Here is a 16123-nt window from a genome sequence, read left to right as displayed (position 1 = left end):
AGTGGTACATTGATATGGAAAGTATACTCATAAGAGAAGTTGGGACCTTCGATTCCTGTAGAAGATCGAATAAACACTCAGAGTACTAAAATGCAACAATTTTTATTAATGTTTTCAAAATTTATTTGAAAAGTATGAAAATGGCTTCAGCCAGTATAGCTCCACCTCGAAGAAGCAAAAATAACTGTTGCATTACAGCTGTAATAACGAACCAACTTCTTGGTACAACTTGTCAGGCTGTAGTCCTTCCTTCTCCACACATTTGCTACATTCGAACAGTATATCTTCCTGTAAGTTTTGAATCGTCCAGGCGAAAGATGGTCCAGACGGTTATTAAGTGAAAAATACAGATAGTGTCATGATAAAAAAAATGTTGCTGTAGGGACCATTATGCTTTTGTAAAGTTTGTTTAAAGTTTCATTTTTAAGACGAGCTTCAAAATTATTCCACCTGGCGTCTAAGGCTTGTTGGAAGTAGTTTTAATGTTCACTTGGTTTTCTTTTTTCTGTTCTTTTTTCGTTTGCAGAATATAAAATTTTAAATGTATCAAAATGGATAGAATAAATAATATAATACATGTTGGTATTTAGTGCTGTTTTGGAAGTTTTCTGCTATTCCGTTAAATATCCCGTCTTTAATATCGTATTATTATTAAGAAAAATAGTATTTGTTACAGTAAGTGCTAATATTTAACGGTGTGTTTAAAATGACAACTTGTCGAAAAAGTATATTCACAGCAAGTCCGTTTTTATTTAAATTACAATTTTACAGCATCGCTTATGATATTCGAAACGGGCTCAAGTGTATCATAGTGGATAGCTTATCGAACCGGAAGTTTCATGGTCTCTGGTTTGAAATGTGTTACTACCAGGTTTGCTTCCCCCTTTGAGGCATAGCTTTATAAAAGTGACAGTCAGCCCCGCTATTTAGTTAAAAATAGACGTTTCGGGTGACTGGTGCTATGTACTGGTTGGAGTCTTCCTTCTGGGCCGTAGTTTAAACTTAGGAACGTTTATGATTGAAGCAGGAAAGTACCTGCTGATCTTATCCATTGTATGCAGATTGTTTCGGAAGCATAACATTTGTTTAATTTCCTGAGGCTGTACTAGTATGTCCAACATACCTTCTTTGTTTCTAACATTTTGTTTAAGCAATTTACTTCTTAATGTATTTTTCATGAGATGTCCACAATGTTTCTCTGCTGAACTGCTCTTCTACCAAGTATTTACATGGATGCAGAAGTGCTACTGGTTAGGAAATTAACAAGTCACAGAATTAGGCCTACTATCGATCTGCGTAAGTTAGAGTATTTGAAAATGATTAATAAATATTTATGAAACTTCTCAGTGACACAGGACACGTCAAAGTATACAATATTCCCTGTGACAAACATCAATATTCATTACACACACATTATACGGGTAGTAGTAGAAATACTTTTCAAGCACAGAAAATAAAAGGTTACATTGTATATTAATTTTTAAAATTATTGTACAATGTCCGTTCGACTCATAAGAGGGGGCGCGAAGTTTCAGGAGAACTCTTGGGACATTAACCACAACCTTAAGGATACAACTATCCCCTTTGTGTTTACCTTAGAAGTAAAGTGCGGTTAACTTTTTTCTTCACACCCGTGAGAATATGCTTATAATAAACAGCAATTTAGCCAGTCTCTGTTTCAGTCAGCACCTTATTCTTATCACTCTCATTGTATGTTTCTCGTTACTTATCTGTATTCGTGATTTTGCTTGTTTTTGTGTTTCATAAAAGCGACTACGTTCCCACAAATGGCCTCATACGATGAAAGAATGATAGTTTTAGATCTAGGGCATAGTGGGCCTTTTTAGCCCATATCCAATTTTCATCTTTTGATTATAATTTTCGATATAGTTCATTCTGCGAACAGGAGGAGCCTGATAGATGGTATTTTCTCATTAATGAATAAGTCGTATTTGAGTACGTCTATCACTGAGATAAATTTTAACAAATTTGTTTTTGGCTTTTTTTAAAATAATACACCCAGTACTAACTATGTACTAAGACTCAATTTTTACACTGTGTAGTAGTGAGGAGATTTGATATCATGTTTTTTGCATGCAACAATAAAACTGTGAAATCTGTGAGGGAGAAACAACGTCGAAATTCAATCACTCTAGATCAAAGTTTCATCTTTACAGAGAAATAAAAATCATCGTTACTTTTGTTTCGTTTCTACTGTAGACTCGTTTTTTAATTTACATTATTGTTATCATGTTTTAAATTTTCGTTATTTTAATGGAATGTTTCGTTAATTTAAAACGAGAGACCGTAGTAACAGCTCATGTGCTACTCGTAGAAAGTACTATAGTTACTTTTGTTTATCACTCTACATTATTTTTGTCTGTTGAATGTACCTTTTGGGACGCGTTTGGTAGTAATTGTTCTGTAAATTCAAGGCCTGTCCAATCTGCTGTTTTTGCTATGCCTTGCACGTAGCAAGATAAGTTATCAGTATAAAGCGCTTTTGAGTATTGTCATTGCGTCTTCTATCGAAGTTCTCGTGAGAGATTTCAAGTTTTTTATATGAAGTATTTATTAAAAAACCAAAAGCAACTTTCTTCTATTGTGAAGACTTCGGTTTCCGTAATTACAGATAGATTACAGACCATAAGACCTGAACTGCATTGCCATAAATATCGTTCCCCGCCGGGACAGCGGTAAATCTACGAATTTATAATGATAAAAATCCGGAGTTCGATTCCGTGCGGTGAACCCAGCAAATGGTCCAATGTGGCTTTGCTCTAAAATAATTAAACCAAAAATATCACTAACAGCAGAGATACTTAACTGATGAGTCAGTGTATTATATAATCTTTATCAGATTATAATTTAAGATACTTCATACCCCCTAATAAGAATGGTATATTTAGTCAGCTGCTTTTTTATTGAGTTATTTTTTTTTTATCTATATAGTTAGCCAACTTCGATCAGAAATTATCAATGACCACTGAATAACTCGGTACTCGATAGCCGTTAGTTTAAAACCAACAGCAAGGATGCTTACGTTGCAACTTAACCCTTGTAACTTGTGGTTTAGTGTAGAAAGTATACTTTATAGTTGGTGCATGTTTAACTGTGGCAGAAGGCCCTAGTTTTTCATATAGTGTGTTTATCACATTGTTCTGATCTCTCTCTGTATTCGTATGTGTGTATCATGAATATGCGATTATTAAACGTGTAACGGATTCTGCGCGTAGCACACTTTTTCTTCGTGCTGTATTTAGTTGGTCCGTTGTTGAGTTTTTGTGTAAGGTATGGATTAATTTCATGTTAAATATTGAAAAACGCGCGCGTGCACACACACGTGAATTTAGCTCATATTAGGAACTATAGACGGAAAGCTAAAACTAAACTTGTTGCAGTTTCTTGGTTTTGACAACGTTTTATAGCTTACAAGCAATCGTTGATGAATCTGGTAAAGTAGGCGTTTCTGCTGGTATAGATCGTAAGTTCTTTGTGAGGGTTTAAATTCTAGAAGGAAGAGTTGAAGCAGAAGAGAGCTTGCTGTGTAATTTGGCTCGCGAAGTACAGGAACGTGGAGTTTTTAAAAATGTCAGGAACGATACTTTTTCCCTTTAGTTTCAGATTCCACTGTGAAAATAATTATTTGGAGTTGATTTCATGTACCAAAAATGTACGTATTCTTGTTTCACGAAGGGCAACAACTGTCCATGCGAAGACAGATGTGAGGTATTGTGATATTCAACGTTGATATTTGCTCCTAATTTTAATTTTGACTTTTAAGGAAAAAAAAAAAGCTTTCAGAGCGATTGTAAATATGGTAAGAGTCGTAACAAATGAACAGGTTTATGGTTTCCACTCCGCTGATTGTGCTCTAATCTTGTGTGTTCTGCGTGTAAGAATTTTATTTCAAACTGGTTCGGTAGAAATTATTTTTGAAGACCTGAGGATTTATGTTACTTTAATATTTTCTCTCGGTGGCTCATCTGTAAGCTTCTGGACTTTATAACGTCTGAATTTAGGGATCGATCGCCGCAGCATAGTGTAGATACACGACTGTGTAACTTTGTGATAAAAAATATATAGAAATTTACTATATCACTAATACCAGTTTCAATTGTATTTTCAAACAAAGGTTATATTCCAAAATATACTTTGAATATATTAAAATAGTTTTCCGTTTAAAACTTCTGAGTTATTTAGTGTTGCGAAAACATGTTCTGTCAAGAATTAAAGCTTGTAGAAAGTTCAACGTTATCCGTATTTTGTTTATTGATATTGAAATTAAATGTGAACTTGTTAGGCATAGAAGCTAAAAATGATAACCAAATTCTGCATCCGAATTATTTGTTAACGTTCATATTTACATCTCTGTTTACTTTTTCTTGGCATAGTGCCCAAATTCATGATCAATAATTACCTATGTATTATTCATTATAACCTATTGCTTAAGCAGCATGTTTTGTAACATCAGTTGTTACGATTAAATTACAAATACGCAACGAGTGTTCTCTCGTTTATTCTGAATTGATGGATATCTCTACTTATATTCTACGTACGCTTTTTCTAACCGATTGTTCTTGTATTGCCATCAGTTATGTGCTAATAACTCTCCTACATCCAAGTGCTTAAGAGTTTAAATACACTTGACAGTAGAGCAATCGGATTTTTTTTAACCCTTACTCGTAGGATTTCATCTGTCATTGCAACACTTTTTTTTTTAACGACTCGTGCACACTCACATCAAGGAGGATTTTGATTTGTTTTGAATTTCGCGCAAAGCTACACAAGGGCTATCTGCGCTAGCCGTCCTTAACTTAGCAGTGTGGAGACTAGATGGAAGGCAGCTAGTCATCACCACCCATCGCCAACTCTTGGGCTACTATTTTACCAATGAATAGTGGGATTGACAGTCATATTATAACGCCCCCACGGCTAAAAGAACGATCATGTTTTGTATAGCGGGGATTCGAACCCGGAACCCTCAGATTACGAGTTGAGTGCCTTAACCACCTGGCCATGCCGGGCCGTCATCAAGGAGATCGGTACCTACGTTGTTTTTTTTTTGCTTGTTTGTATTTTCATAACGTCGAAAAAGCGTTAAGAACAAGAACTCGTGTATGTTTTTACTACAATATGTAACGCTTCAAGCAGTTTAATTCTTAATGTAGATGTTTTGTTATTCACCAGAAAATTACTTTCAAACTAATATAAAAGTTCATTTTATTTTGTCATCATTTTCGTCACGTGACTTAAGGTGACGTATATGCCTTAACGAAAAAAGAATTTATATTTTTTTCATAAAACCTTTCTGAACATTCTGTTTGAAAAGAAAAACTTGTTCTGCGCTGTATGCGGCTCGAGTATTTCAAACTGAACGATCTAGAAATGTTCTCTCTTGAATAGTAATATATAAGTTTTACTACAAGTCTATGTTTTAAAACAAATCGTCTGCTGCCGTCTTACACTAGTGGATTAATATAACTGAGTGGTACTCTGACGTCGATTGCTTTTCCGCATACCGACTGGAATATAGGTGTGCAGCGATTCGTAGCGGCCTAGAATAAACACGAGATGAATCTTATTACATGTCATTCAGATATATCATCTATAATCTGATATCATGGTTAATACGGTTTTCCATTTTCATTTCTTAAACAAGGTTTAAGTAAGAGTTCATATTGATTTTAACTATATTTTTAATGTAATAGTTTGAGTTTGAGATGGGGGGAGCTCCAGGTCGTAATGACGTTAAGTTAGGCCCAGAAAGTTTAAAAAAAAACATTTGACGTCAGGTTTTTTTAGTACATTTGAGGGTAAATTATAAATATGCAGTCAACAAAAAATTATGTAATGTACTATTCAGTTCTGCCTGTGGGTTTATAATACAAGCAATGGCTTTAGTGTAAAAACAGAATTATGAAATGTATGATTACCTCCAAATTAACTTTAGTTGTTTAAGTCAGGTTTATTAAAATCGGAGAAGATCTATGTTATAAGTTTTGTTAATTTATTAAAATGATATTTTTGTATTTTTTTCTTATAAAAATGGAAGGATATCGTAAAGAAATGCAGAACGTGTTATTTATGAAAAGAGTAAAACTAAGTCTGTTTAAATCTAACTTATACATTCAACATTAATAAAATTATGAACTTTTATATATATATATATATAAATATAGTTACGTATATGGTAAATTTGTATATTTATCTAGAAACATGTTAAGTCCACGTTTATTCTTGATTTCCGGAAAAATTTATTTGTATTTGTCAATGTAGATTTATAAGTATATATGTAATAAGGTAATCTATATATATATTTATATATATTTTATTTTTTTTTGTTATTCCAGTCTGTCGCCTCCGTACATCTATCCATCCCCATACGTTACATCATCATCGTCAGGCTTAGTAATACCCTCTCACCTGCCTTTATCATCAGCTTCAGCAACAACATGGCAGTTTTATGATTACGCAGCTGCATACCATCCCACTCAGTATACTAACAGCTTGGATCCGGCCAGCTATGCCTTTCCAACTGTTACTTCAGTTCAATCTACTGGCCATGGAATCTCGCCTTATCTACCACCTCACGTCTATCCATACACCAGCCCTCAGGCTCTACCAGGGCTTGGAACTGTTGCTGGCTTTACACCATATGCACCCCAGCCCCATATACAAGAAGCAAGGCTGCAATGACAAAGTTCTATATGGGAAAGAGTAAAGGAAAATATGGATTGAATATGCCTTATTTAATATTAAAAGCACTGTGTCTTAATTGAACCGTATAGTGCAAGAGTACTTGTTCGGAGTGTAACATTACTTTATACGGACGACAGTAACTTCTTAGCGATTTGTAATCTTGATTCCTATAATGAAACACGAAGTTAAACATCATTGACCTCAAAACTGCGCATGCCTTTAATGGTATTTATATCGAGTAATATCTCTTAAATTTCAGGCATTATTTATTACTTGAAACAAGAATTGAATCTATTGTTAAATTGTGGATTTCAATAACGTATGATCTTTCTTAGATCGTATAATCAAAGCAGCTACCTTCAATTACATAAATCGATCCTTTCCTATTCATCTTTTAGTACCAGAAATTAGTGACCCTGCAATGAAAGTAACAAGGGGCTTATATAACACAAAATAAGGCTTAGACCTCATTTTAATTTTCTAACCTGATAGCATCTGTGTAGACGATATTTAATTATGGAAAAATAATTTTAAACCACACGTGGTAAAGCTTTCTGTGGAGAATCTGGTTAACATGATTTCCAAAATAAAACCGACACATTTGAAGCTTAAGTGAGACTGGGGGTGGGGTGTAATTCGAGATATAGGTGACGCAAAGAAACTTTTAATGGTTGGAAAGCTTCAATATATAATTTTGAAACGTTTAGGTTTGGTTATTCCGTGTGCCAGATTTTGGTATTGGCAATATAATAGTTGTCATACTTTTAAATATCTAGCTTATATATTATTGGTCACAGTAGTATGACATCACGTTGTGACGTTAAGAAGTTTGCCCGTGTATGCTAGTCGCCTTCAGTATGTGTAATTTATTATAAAATATACGTCTGTGTAAATCATGAATTTTGTGTTGAAGAATATCCCTAAAATGATTATAACCTTTCACGTCATAATGCTTTTGCGATTTCCTTCGTTGGTGGGGAAAAAGGTATTTTTAAAAACGTTGATGTTGAAGTGCATTTTTAATTTTTAGTCTCCTTTTTAATGTGGAAAATTTATGTAACGTAAGCCACTTAGGCCAAGTTTTGGATATAATATTGAGAATTTTTAAGACTTCAGGTTTACACAATAATATAAAAAAACAACATAGGCCCATTTTTTTTTCGAATTTCATGTTTTAAGAGAGAAGCCATTTCATACAATTGCATATTTTAACACTTATTTTAGCTAAGAAAATGCTAAAAGATAGGTGTTTGGCAAAAAGTAATAAATAATTAAGAACTATTTATCTTGTGCTGTAAATAAAAGATACTGTTACACCTACATACGCATCTTAAGAACTGTCTTTTTGTAAACTTTGTATTTACGAAGCAAAATCGTTCACTGTTTACAATATAGCTTAGTTTTAGGAGCAATAAACTGTGAGCTTTTCTTTCCTCTGTGTTGGTGGTTTTTCTATTTGTTTTTGTATTAAAATAATTTATTTGTTTATTTGTATCTTATTTTGTGTGCGTGCGTGTTAGTTTCCAAAGGATTTTTTTTTTCACCTAGTGTCTGTATTTCGCTAATTGGCAAGTATCGTGCAATGTTTCAAATATTTCATCAAATAACCCAAAAATATTCATTTGCCCCTTCTCCCTGTATGAAACGCAAATGAGTTTTTCATAGTTTCGAGAAACGCCCTGGGGGCAAGTTTTTCATGCGAGGTCTCCTAACCCTTCTCCTACGTTTTAATGCGTACAGTAATCTAGTTTATTTCCCAGGTTGGGCGTAGCCTAGTAATTAACGTATCTTGACTGTGAATCCAGTGTTTTCGTCCTATTACTGCGAAAAATGCACTCCTAACTTTGGGGGTCGTGGGTACACTTTAAGATGGACGATCAAATTGCACTATTAGATCCCACAGTAGTAGCCAAATAGTTGACCATGTATACAGTCGACCAGCTTCCTTCTCTTTAGTTTGTCAGCTTAAAATTATGACGGATACTCGCAGATAGCTTTTCTCCAGCTTTTCACGAAAATTCTAAACATAGTTTTTTAGGCCCACTGTTTTCCTTAGGTAGCCTAACATCACCAAATATTTTTTAAACGGTAAATGAAGTCAGAATTAAAATGACTGAAATCCAATAGTCGGATACACAACTACAGTTGTTAAAAAAAAGACTGGTATGACTTTTCTTCAGCGAAGGCCTTCTTTTTTTTTAACCAGTTCTCACTCGAGAAATAAAATCTCCAAACCTTTCTATTTTTCTTGATCCATCACATTTTATTGGTGTTTCTTTGTGTGCGATTTTCAACTTCGAAAGCCATTGTTCAGATAAGGCTGAAAACATCATTCTCAATACGCACCCAAGTAGGGAAACTTGATGTTGTGAATTTCTTCTCAACAAGGTTTAGTCGATTGGATTTGTTTTCTAGTTTTTTGCAACATTGGTTCTTTCTTAAATTTGAACACATTTACCAAGTTTTCGTTTTGAAATTTACACGATACAGTAATACTCGGTTGTTTGATTTTTATCTTCAGTATATTTATTGAGCAAAATTTCAGTTGTTCAGTTCAAAATTGACTTGTTTCCGTGTAAATGTAGAATACTGGTGGAATTTTTAGTGTTATATCTCAGTTATAGTAATTTTGCATGTTGAACACCACTGTGTTCTAAACGCACTTTCACATACTATCACTTTAGTATTTTTATATTGTTTTTCACATATTAATCTAAAAGTAAGTTTTCAGAGGGATATTGATATCTCCAACTTGAACAGTACCTTACGTGACACAAGCTTAAGAGCTAGGTCAAAGACTTCTGTAGTTTAGAATTGTTCATCGGAAGAAGGGCAGCTAATCAGTAGCACCGACTGCTCTTAGTAGAATAGCGGAATTTTCTGTCACAATTATAACAACCCTATAGCTAAAATAACGTTTTGAAAAGCATGTTGCAGCATGAACGTTGGGCTTTCCGACGCGCAGTTATCAAACAGTTGAAAATTTTATCAATGCATATTGAATGTGTACGTAAATATTTTTCATCATTGTTGAAACATATTGTACTTTTGATTGTATAATTTATTCCTTTGTTTGTAGATCTTTAAACATTTTCGTGGGATCTGTATTTATGGGTTATTGGTTAATTTTCTTACACTCCTCGCTTGTTTATTCTGCTAGTTGTCTGCTAACGTTTTTTTTTTTTTCCAGAAGATTCTAGCTGTTGTTATCTTAATACTGTAAGAAATTTTGAACGAACACACCTTTAGAATGATAATAAGTATTGCATGTGAAATACGAAATTCGCCCTTTCCATTCTAATTATTTTTCATATTAATGTATATGTACGTAATGAATAAAACAGGCCCAAACAAAAATGATATTGTTGAAGACGTTGCACAAATTAACTTAATTTCAAAGATACAGGCTATAGTGTGGGATATAAAATGTGCCCTCGGTTGTGGAGATGACTGATTAAGTGGGACCCCATTTCGTTGGGGATACACCGTCTAAGAGATTTAATCGCCGTTCGCAAGTCTCGCGTGTGGAAAAAATTAAAATAATAAAACAAAATCATTAAAAATATACATTAAAAGAGCAAGATGTCAGCAGCTAAGCTCACAACTTCTCAAATCTATATCATCCTTCACTGCCTGCTGAAAGTTAGAGGAAGATCGGACAGATCTTAGTTCTGCTACCCACAGACAACAACAAACTCACCCTGAAGTGGAAAGAACCATTCGAAGTGCATCACGTTATCAACAAAACGTATTATAAGGTAAAAATGGAGAAGTCTAATATCTACTACCAATCTGTTGAATAGGTGCATTTACGACAGAAAGTGTTCGTACCCCTGCGTCCCGAGTGGTTTTTTGCTCATAACCTAAAAAGTATCACGAGTAGGCTAATGGAAGTATAATGTATTATAAATATTATACTAACACACTTCAACATAAATTTGTATGTAAATTAAACGACAAATAAACTGTTTATAAACAAATAACCAAAAATAGGAGCAGAAAGTGTTCGTTCAGTTAAGAACGTGTGAAAAAACTGATATTCCCGTAAATATTTTGTATAGTTTGGCGAATAAACTACGTTATACCATTCCAGAACTAGACACTGGATTCATAATTATTGGAATTTAACCAGCAAAACATTTACTTCCAGCAATTTAGCGACGTCTCCGTCATTATCTGCTTGGTCATCATGGCGAACAGGGAACAACTGTCTAGTGATTTAAAAAAACACGAATTATTGTAAAACACACGTCTCGTGTGTCTCTTTCCGGTATTGATACACAACTTAATTTGCTGAAATCTACTGTTCAAAGCATAATTGCCAAGTTTAAGCTAACAGGATAAACTGCTAACCTCCCTCGTTCTGGACGCCCCACCAAAATTCCAGAGAGAACCAAGTGGAAGGTTATCAGAGAAGTTAGTAGGAACCCTTGTTTAACACGTAATGACATACAGAAACTGGTAAGGGTAACTGGGGTTGAAGTAAGCATCTCTACAGTTACAAACATGTTACGCTCTTCTGGGTTCAAAGCATGCCGTCCTCGAAGAACTCCATATTTAAAGCCTGTTCATTTAGAAGCACGATTGAGGTATGCAAGAAAGAATGTAGATAAACCCTTTACCTATTGGAAGAGTATTCTTTGGTCAGACGAGACTAAAATCGAGCTTTTCGGCCACAATGATGTTCGCTATATTGTCCGTATGAAGGGGGAACAAAATCTTCCAAAGAATACCGTCCCTAGAGTTAAACACGGAGGTGGCTCGATCATGTTATGGGGTTCCTTCAGCTCTTCTGGTGTAGGCAGCCTTCACCGTCTCAACGGAATCATGAAAAAAAGAAGAGTACGTTGATATATTAGGCACTTATATCAAGAATGATGCTTGGAACTTGCGGCTTGGGCGTCACATCGAAATATGTGCAATCCTGGTTGCAGAGAAACCATATATTCTTCTGTGAAGAAGAATAGAAGAAAATACCAGTCAAGTACTGTCAAATGATCATGGAGGGCTATAAGGAGAGATTGCGCCAAGTAATTCACCTGAAATGCTACACAACTGACCATTAAATTAGACGCACGAACACTTTCTGCTCCTCCTATGTTTGGTTATTTGTTTATAAACAGTTTATTTGTCGTTCAATTTAAATAAAAATTTATGTAGATGTGTGTTAGTATAATATTTATAATATACTGTACTTTCATTATCCTAATCGTGATACTTTTTAAGTTATGAGGAAAGAACTACTCACGACGCAGGGGTACAAACATTTTCTGTCGTAACTGTACGTCGAGAGAGAAGACATAGCAGGTGTGGCTGTCACAGAAGGAGAACCAGAAGACAATGGCTTTGTCATAGAAGATGAAGACCTGCTAGATCTAAGATGGATGGATATGTGAGACAAAGAAATCAACATCAGTGAAGAACTGACAGACAAGCAGAAGAAAGAATTACAAGGTCTTTTGTGATACTCTACAGATGTCTTAACAGATAGGCCAGGTAAGACAGACCTTCATCGCAAGACCGAGATCATGACAAGAGATCCATTCAAAGTGGCATCCTACTTAGATCTCCGATATAAAGAGAGACCAACAAGAGAACTGCAGACTATAGGAGGAGACAACATGTATGAGCAGAAAACAAATGTGTTAACCAATAGCGTAATGATTTTTTTTTACATACGTTTGACTTGTTTTGAATATATTATTTTAAATAAGTTGATTGTGTGCTGTCCATTTATTGTTGAAATTGATCACAAACACCTACTGTCAAAGAATCATATACAAAAAACTGACAACGCGACGTCATCAATTTCGTTTTTCTTTGGACTTGTTTTGTTCAGTAAAACGTCGTTCGTCAGAGGTTTGGATTGCCTGATTTATACGCATTCCTTCTTTTTAACTATAATTCTTGCTTGACTGTACAAGTAGTAATTTTCTACACATAAACAAACAGCATGTAGAAAATAAGAAAGAGGAGGGGAAATGAGAGAGAGAGAGTTGTAATATTATGACTGAAGGTCTGGAATTGTTAAAATTACTTTAGAATTAATATAATGTTTTCGCGCCCATTCGGCCCGGCATGGCCAGGTGGTTAAGGTACTCGACTCGTAATCTGAGAGTCGCGGATTCGAATCCCTGTCGCACTAAATATCCTCGCCCTTTCAGTCGTGGGGGCGTTATAATGTAACGGTCAATCCCATTATTCGTTGGTAAAAGAGTTGGCGGTGGGTGGCGATGACTTCCCTCTAGTCTTATACTGCTAAATTAGGGACGGCTAGCGTAGATAGCTCTCGTGTAGCTTTGCGTGAAATTCGAAACAAATTAAATCGTGTCTATTTTTCAAATTTAAGGAATTAGCATGTTGTGATAAATATACAGATATTTGGGATCTTAAATCGACGTGCTAACCTGGTGATTAATGTACTCGACTCACAGTCTGAGAATCGCGGGTTTAAATCCCTATCATCAAATGCTCGCTCTTTCAGCGTGGGAGCGTTATAATATGACGTTCAATCTCGTTATTCATTGATAAAAGAGTAGCCCAAGAGTTGGCGGTGTTTGGTGTGGACGAGCTGCCTTCGCTCTAGTCTATCACTGATAAATTTGGGACAGATTGCCCTGGTGTATCTTTGCACAAAATTTAAAACAAAGCCGATTGGCAAAAATACGACAAGTTAAATGAAGTATTACTAAATTCAATCGGAAAGTGCCTTAGGACCATCGCCTGTTGATGATTGCTGCCAAAACAGCTTTACCCAAACATAACACGTGAAAACCACATTCAAGTATGATAGATATAGTCAAAAAGTGGCGCAGTCTATGCAAATTATACTTAAATTAACGCATTTAGAAACGAGATTAGATACGAAGTTAAACTATTAAAACAAAAAACTTGGGGCTTCTACTGTGACAAACTAAACCAACAAAAACATGGCCACCAGTATATTATATAGTAACAAAACTATATATACACATACACACACAAAGCAGAAGTTTGGTTGGTTGTTTTTAGAATTTCGCGCAAAGCTACTCGAGGACTATCTGCGCTAGCCGTCCCTAATTGAGTGAGCAGTGTAAGACTAGAGGGAAGACAGCTAGTCATCAACACCCACCGCCAACTCTTGGGCTACTCTTTTACCAACGAATTGTGGGATTGACTGTCACGTTATATCGCCCCCACGGCTGAAAGGGCGAGCATGTTTGGTGTGACCGGGATTCGAACCCGCAACCCTCAGATTACAAGTCGAACGTCTTAACCCACCTGACAATGCCGGAGGTATTTAAGGAATACATATACGATACGAAACGACCTCGAGGTGAGTGATTACTACATAAACCAAATGAATACAAAGATTGATTGAACAAAATAAAGAAATCTTTAAATCGATTTTCCTTGTAGCTGTCCCACGACAAACAACAGAAGAAATAACAACGAGCCTAATTTCCATAGCAATAAAATATATTAAAGACAAAGCACTGTAAAGGCAGTATACAAGCTATTCTACTCAAATGGGGAACTTGGCTATTACTTCAACATGTAAAGGCTCTTTCAACCTTGCCCTGACACTAGGGTATATCCCTGGCTCTTGGAAAAAAACATTTTCGTGTTTTTAAAGGTAGGGAAGTCAGCGCATAATTCGCAGAGCTACAATCTATCACCCTGACCAACGATGATACAAAGTTCTAAAAAAAGAATGATCACTAATAGATTAAATGTTTATTCAGAGAGAAACTCAAAATTATCGAATATACGAAACTGTTTCAGAAAATAGTAGTAAACGTAACTGTTATAGATACTTTTAATAATAACAAAAATGGTGTACATTCGTCTGTCTGATCGATCTGGAGAAGGATATCGATAGGTCCTGGCACTTGGAGTGAAGATTTCAGGTTTTAGAAATGAAACTACCATATATATTTCGCTGATTATCAAACTTCTATAAAATAGAAAATGTTATCTAAATTTCGAAGTCATCTACTAGGAAAACTTTATTCCTGACGCAGGCGTACCTCAAGGAGGGGTTGGTCGCCCCATACTCTTCATAACGTGTGTAAGCGACATGGCATTAATTGACTCAAATTGTTCTTTACCTCACAATTTGTAGATGATGTAGCAATCCCGGAAGAGTTCCAAAGCACCATCCATAGCAGCCACAAACCTATAATCTCCAAACAAAACAAGAGAATACTGCCAAAGGAAAAGAATTAAAATCCGTATACCACAAACACAAATACTTGTACTTTCAATATTAAAAAAAAACAACAACTCAAAATCAATCCAGAACTATATCTACAGGGAACAGCCCACCAGCCTGCTGCGTTACGAAACTCTCTCGGCCTTACGTGTGGTAAAACATTAACTTCGCAAAAACTTATTAATGACATTTCAAATAAAGTTTGGAGAGGCGTGAACCAAGTTAGAAGTGTGACTGGACATAATGTCGGCATAACGCCCAACAATTTTAAGATGTACAAACAATATACACGACCAGTGATCGAATACGCCTGTCTGGCATGGATAAATATAGCATCTAAGAAAATGACAAGTAAACTTCAAAACTCAATACTACGAGTGTGTATAATATTTCACGGTAGACAACAAACTTCCGCTTTCTACATAGTCTTACAACGATACTTTGTCAAACTTCTAGAGAGATTATTCACTTGTTTGAAATGAGCACAAGTATCCCTCCTCCATAAATATGTATTACAGATTTAGTAATCAGCTACCTCTTGTTATAATTAATGTGGTGTATATATCGTTCAAGATAAAGGTTTTTATGTAAAAACTTATATTATTGGCTGCATAAAGAAAATGCAGCGGACTTGTAAGAGAGAACTGTATACCAGTGTGAATAATGAATATGGTACCTAAATGAACACGGCCCTAAGCAGTATATTACATTCGTACTTTGACTTTACTTAAAATAAACACCCTTTTTTGTGTAATGTTCAACGTGTGAAACCTAAACAACAGTGCAGTAGGGAGAAAGAAGTCAAGTTGTACCTGATCCATATGGATTTAAGTCCCGATTCAGAATACAACGATGTCCATATTTCATATGGTAACTATATTTTACGGATTCGCGAGAGAAAGAAAACAGTGGGACACATTAATATAACCAAAATTCGGTCGAATTGTTTACTTGGAATATCAAACAGCCTTTACGAACAATAGTGTTAGTACCTAGTTTGAACAGTGTTGGAGATTACAGACGCCCAAACGTGATTTAGATAGCAGCACGGGTTCCATAGATGAAGTCAAACCAAATGTGCACTAATACCTGTGAGTCTGAGTGTGTGTGTTTCTTATAGCAAAGCCACATCGGGATAGCTACTTTGTCCACCGAGGGGAATCGAGCCCTTGATTTTAGTTTTGTAAATCCAAAGAGTTATCGCTGTCTCAGCGGGAAACATGAATT

At 35.3% G+C, this 16123-nt stretch overlaps 1 protein-coding gene across 1 annotated transcript in view; it reads left to right on the top strand.

The window, feature by feature from the left end:
• The window catches only part of LOC143223381 (RNA-binding protein 24-B-like), a 90675-nt gene extending 82540 nt beyond the window's left edge, over positions 1 to 8135 (top strand). Inside the window, exon 4 of the mRNA XM_076451300.1 lies at positions 6354 to 8135. Coding sequence (XP_076307415.1) covers positions 6354 to 6699 — 346 coding nt within the window. The 3' untranslated portion in view covers positions 6700 to 8135. The remainder of the gene's footprint in view (positions 1 to 6353) is intronic.
• The last annotated feature ends 7988 nt before the right edge of the window (positions 8136 to 16123 follow it).

Source organism: Tachypleus tridentatus, chromosome 8, assembly GCF_004210375.1.
Source record: "Tachypleus tridentatus isolate NWPU-2018 chromosome 8, ASM421037v1, whole genome shotgun sequence".
NCBI lineage: Eukaryota > Metazoa > Arthropoda > Merostomata > Xiphosura > Limulidae > Tachypleus > Tachypleus tridentatus.
The sequence above is the reverse complement of the archived record's forward strand: the minus strand, read 5'-3'. Positions and strand labels throughout refer to the sequence as shown.